General features: G+C 37.5%; 1 protein-coding gene across 1 annotated transcript in view; it reads right to left on the reverse strand.

The window, feature by feature from the left end:
- Positions 1-1,158: 1,158 nt before the first annotated feature.
- The window catches only part of CWC27 (CWC27 spliceosome-associated protein homolog (S. cerevisiae)), a 225,672-nt gene continuing 221,288 nt past the window's right edge, over positions 1,159-5,542 (reverse strand). Inside the window, exon 14 of the mRNA XM_012664624.1 lies at positions 1,159-1,505. Within this exon, the coding sequence (XP_012520078.1) occupies positions 1,343-1,505 (163 nt within the window). The 3' untranslated portion in view covers positions 1,159-1,342. The remainder of the gene's footprint in view (positions 1,506-5,542) is intronic.

Here is a 5,542-nt window from a genome sequence, read left to right on the forward strand (position 1 = left end):
AGAATTTTTGGATCATTGGATATACACATCTTTAACTTTGCTAGATATCCAAACAAGTTGAACCACCAGCAGAAAGGCCCATCAATCTGCTTAACAAGCCCTCAGGACTCAAAGTCTCAGATTTGGTAGTCTGGAAGAGTGGTGATAGTGGTGGGTAGTATGGCAAGAATTTCCATTTCTAACATGTTCTCAAGTGCTGCTGCTGCTGTTGTGTAGCATCTGGAATTACATTTTGAGAATCAGTGCTCTAGAGAAAGCCTATTAGATTACATTTTTTTGTTTAGATTACATTTTGAAAGAGAGAGCTGATGAGACACTATTGAAAAGATGTGACTGGTAAGGTGACTGACATTCACCTGTGGTACAGTTTTAGTATTCAGATTCTAGAATAAATTGACTAAATGTAGATAATATATAATGAATAACCAGTATGAATGATTGTCATCAAAGGCTAAATTCTTAATGAGTTTTTACTGCCAGAATGAGACATCTGCATGTGCTTTTGCTGTTGCTGTGCTGAGAAGGGGAGAGAAGTGGGCAGGTGGCCAGGCATCAGGCTGGGGTGTACACTGTGCTCGGCTGACGTCACTTAGAGTATTAGAGTGTCCTGACCGCCTAAAACCCAGGTGCTGGCCTACATGGTGGCATGAACATTCACTTGGGGGTTCCTCAAGATTTAAGGCATGAGGCTATTAAGTCATACTAGCTTGGCTATTTTTAGATATTTACATGCAAAGTAAAACCATCAATATTTACATACTTTTATTTTTTATTGACATTTTATACTTTTTAATTATATTCCAAAGTTAGTGCCTGGAAGGTTTCCCTCAAATATTCTTTTTTTTTTTTTTTTTAAATTTTAGAGACAGGGTCTTGCTCTTGCTCAGGCTGGTCTTGAACTCCTGAGCTCAAGCAATCCTCCCGCCTCAGCCTTCCATAGTGCTAGGATTACACCCTCAAATATTCTTTCTGCAAGAACTTCTTATAAAAAAAAATCTTGAAAAGGAAGCATATGCGTATTTAGGGTACACAGACACAAATAGGCTTACACAGTCTGCAAATGGTTAACACGTAGTAAACTGGAAGGAAAGTGATTTTATTTCAGATTTAGCAATATAAAAAGTCAATTAGGAAAAAAGCATGTACCAGTAACCCAAAGCATTTGCTTACAACATTCTACAATTTGCAAAACAAGATAATTCTTTTTCAAACCAGACAACAGGTTCAAAAATATTTCTTTTCACACCCCTAAGTGATTGCTGTCTGTGGGAACAATGGCTGTTACAAGGCCATATATTGCAGGCACATTTCCAGGAAGTTCTAGTTATCATTACTCTGATTTTTATCTTCTTTCTTTTTTCTCTCTCATCAGCTTTTTGCTTTCTTCCCTTCTTCTTTTATTCACTGGATTCCGAGGATCATAGATTTCAAATGTGTCTGAGTCTTGCATGCTTGCGTCTTTCACTTTTCTACTTTTATCCTCAAATTGAAGTACATGTGACATCCTAAAGAAGGAGAGAGGTTCAGTGATTCTGGCATGGGACCTGAAAGTAGAAATTCTATACTCCACTATCACTGGCATAATAAACCATAAGGGTACAGAACACCAAGATGGGTTTGTTGTTTACTGGTGCTTATACCACATGGAAACCAACTGCTCAGAAAACTCTTAAATTTGAAAAACATGTCTGGAGTTTGTTCTGCTGGTTTGTATTTCTAGTAGGGCGTCTGTTTGCTTCAGTCTTCATTTGAGGTTCCTCCCCTGATGAGAGGTTGAAAGAGTTCTACCTGGAAGTATTCCTCAAACTAAACTCAGAGAACACTCTGTCTGCTTTCTTTAAACAGCACATTCATTTAGCCAGAGTGAGCCAGGTTACAGAGCAAAACTCCATACAATAAACCAGTCCTATCTGATTTTTTTGTTTTCAGTAGTTAAATGGGTCAAGAATAGGACATATATTAAGAAAATTTAAAAGTGATGTTCAAGTGGTGTTATGATTCCCTTTTCTGGGGAGTTGCTGGGTTAAAAAAATATTCTTTTTCATACAAAAGGAAACTAGACTTTCGGCATAACTCTATGGACTAATGTCCTCTTCTTACAGTCAACTGCAACAAATCTAACCATCCTGCTCTCCTACTTTATCAAAAGCTTACTGGTCTTAAGATATCAACATGTGCTTGAATCTCAAGTGATCATAAGCTGGCTATCCTTAGCAGCAGGGAAATACGTAAAGTAATTAGCTCTGCCCTCATTACACAGTGTCAGGAATAAACATGGAAGTCAAAAGACAGGACTGCAGGGCAGTTGATGAATTTGGAAAGAGAAAAGTTCAGTTTTTATACAAAGAAAACAAAACTATTATGTTGGGAGGGAAATTAAATGTTACAATAGTAGTGACACCATTAGTGCTAAGGGTTCAGTAGCTGCTGCTCACCAGGGCTGACAGGTTGAAGCTTACGTACCATTCCCACCTCCTTCCATCCACTTGAGAAAGCTTACTGGAATGCAGTGTGTATGAGTGATATTATCATATGGATGACCTAGAATCCACTTTAATTTACCAAATGAGGTAAATCACATTCACATTTCTATACCTTATTAATAATATATTATTTGTATCAAATTTCATAACTATCTCAACACATGAATATGCCACATCACACATGAGAGCTGCTGACTTTTTATACTTTTATTGCTTTAGTAAACGCTCTTACTTAGAAAATGCATGATACAATCATTGCAAAGTCTGATTTTCTTGTGCTTTCAATTTCCTACAGTATTTAAGTATTAGCCTCTGAGAGTGAGATAATCTCTCACTCTCAGAAAAAGGCTGATTGTTCTACAGCCATGGTAGTACATGGTAATAAGTAAACCACTAGAACCAGTTGGAAAAACAATTAAACTGGATTTAGTCAATTAATGATGACTTGCCTAGGTCTAAATGATCAGTGCCGAGTCACTTCAGTAAATATACCTCTGACAGCCAACTAACCAGTGACAGCCTCATGCTTTTGAAAGTTGGCCAATCAGCAGCAGACTGACCCGCTTCTGAAAGCCGGCCAATCAGCAACAGCCTATTTGGAATAATGGCGCTTCTGAGCTGATGTCAACTCCTAAACATTCCTGACCCCAAAGCTCTGTGTAAAGATTTGCAACCAGCTTTGCTTGGAGACACTGTGCCTAAAAGCTCAGCTCCTTTTTACTTAAGTGAGTAATAAATTAAGCCTTTGTTTCAGATACCGAGAGGTGTTCTTTTTCTTCAAAACTTCTTACAATCTATGCTGAAACACAGTACACGAAGTGTAGTCCTTAGAAATTTCAAATGTATTGCCACTGATTAGAAACAAGTTTAGAAGAGCAGCAAGACTGTTCTGTTAAAGGTCCTTTATCACTGCTGTGGCCAACCCCCGGTAGCGGTCCGCAGGCGCAGTGACCACCTGAACTCCGCCTACCCCCACCCCCTCCCACCCTCTCCCCACCACCTCGTCCGTGGAAAAATTATCTTTCATGAAACTTAGGAACCAGGCTGCAGAACAGGAGGTGAGCGGTGGGCGAGCTTAGCCAAGCTTCATCTGTATTTACGGCTGATCCCATGGCTTGGGTCACCGCCTGAGCTCCACCTGCCCCCTGCCCTACCCTCCTCCCCGCCCCCCGTACCCCTGTGGAAAAATTGTCTTCCACGAAACTGGTCCCTGGTGCTAAAAAAGTTGGGGACCGCTGTTTTATCACACATTGGGGGAGCCCAGACCCCTATATTGCATTACAGTAAGTGCTTAGCAATTTTCCAAGTGTTGATGCCTAAGCCAACACCAGGAAGAAATTGGAATCATATACCCTTTAAAATAATTTTATTCAATACTCTAGATGGACACTAAAAGACCTCACTATCTTAGTTACTTATTAATAACTTTCTGTATACACATTCTTCTATTTAAAAATTATCCCATTTTTTGTCCAAAAATACAGACAGGTTTTTGTACTATCCATGTTTAGTAGGGATTGTCCATGTTTCAAAAATGCCTTTATCAGAATTTGTCAATTAAAAACATAAAAAGGCACGTTTTTTCTTTCTATGCCATGAGAGAATCTTGCAACTATGGGATTTAGTTGGCTCTGGTATAAGAAACGAAATCTAGACACATGAACAACAGCACAAAGTCCACAAGAAGAAACAGATTTTCTTACAAATTTGAAAAAAACAGAAAGCCGTAAATTAAAGGAGCTGTCTTTTTCAACTGTTTCATACACCACTGCATTAAACAAGTCCAACATTTTGATTAATAACAAACCTAAATCCAGAGGAAAGAAGGGGCTATCAGCTTACAAACTACTTCAGCTTTAATATCATAATACTTAGCATGGCTGGTTACTTGGCAATAATATTTAATCTTTAATAGAAATAAAAGCATAATCAAAATGCTTCACCCATTTATCTTTCAACATGCTTTGGCCACTTCATTTTGAAAAGCAAAACAAACGGTTATTATGATTTTCAGCATAATAAACTCCTGACCTACATGCCTCCATAAATCACGGACTGAATGGATTGAAAGTAAGCCTGCATTTTACAGTCTTCTGTGAGGATACACATGCAGGCTTAGAACATAGACTTAATTCCAGTACTGAGGGTCTACTAGTTTACAATCTTATACGTCCCAACAACTCAATACTATCCACTCTGTGGCTGGTCATAGAATTGGCCCAACAAGAGCAGTGAATTATTTTGCAATTAATTACACACTGATCATTTACATATGAAAAATTTAGAGTGTGCTCATTTGAAGGCAAAGAAAAACATTTAGTTCTGATTTTAAAAAATTTCACATAGGCTCAGATTCTCAAATAAGAACATTGACTTAAGTGTGTTAGAGAAATATGGAGGTTTACTATTTTCATAGAATTTGTGTTTGACAGGAAAGGGTTTTTTTTGGGGTATGGGACTGTATAAAATTATAAACAAACAACTGATTCTTCAAAAAGGACCTGGACCTTAACCTCACTAACTTGACATCCAGTTTTTAAAGTTCTCACACAATTGTGAAATAGATTAAGATACAATAGCAATTTGTATTAATGGAAAATAGCAAGAGAGGAATTGATTCTCAGACATATAGTAAGTCATGCAATACGGAATTCTAATAATAGCAATTTATTTCTTATTTCAATGCATTTAAAGTATTTACGCTTATATAAATAGCTATTTTTTTCACTGGGAATTCTATAAACCATTCCTTCCCATATCCAAGTCACCCTAATTTAGGAACTTATTACCCAAACCTTAGATTGTTGCAGGTATCCTATTAGTCCTAATAGACATCTGTACTATTTCTCTCCTCTTGAATTCTTCCAAAAGTTTAAAAATAACCTTTCTTACACATTTCTTTTATATCATTCCTTTGATCAGGGGATTGGCTATCATAAGGGTGGGGAACCTGTGGCTGTGAGGTCCTTCTAGGTCCTTAAGTGTGGCCTTTTGACTGAATCCAAATTTTACAGAACAAATTCTTTTATTTTTATTAATACATTTTGTCTTTTATATTT

This window comes from Propithecus coquereli, unplaced genomic scaffold (assembly GCF_000956105.1).
Source record: "Propithecus coquereli isolate 6110/MARCELLA unplaced genomic scaffold, Pcoq_1.0 Scaffold9, whole genome shotgun sequence".
Classification (NCBI taxonomy): Eukaryota; Metazoa; Chordata; class Mammalia; order Primates; family Indriidae; genus Propithecus; species Propithecus coquereli.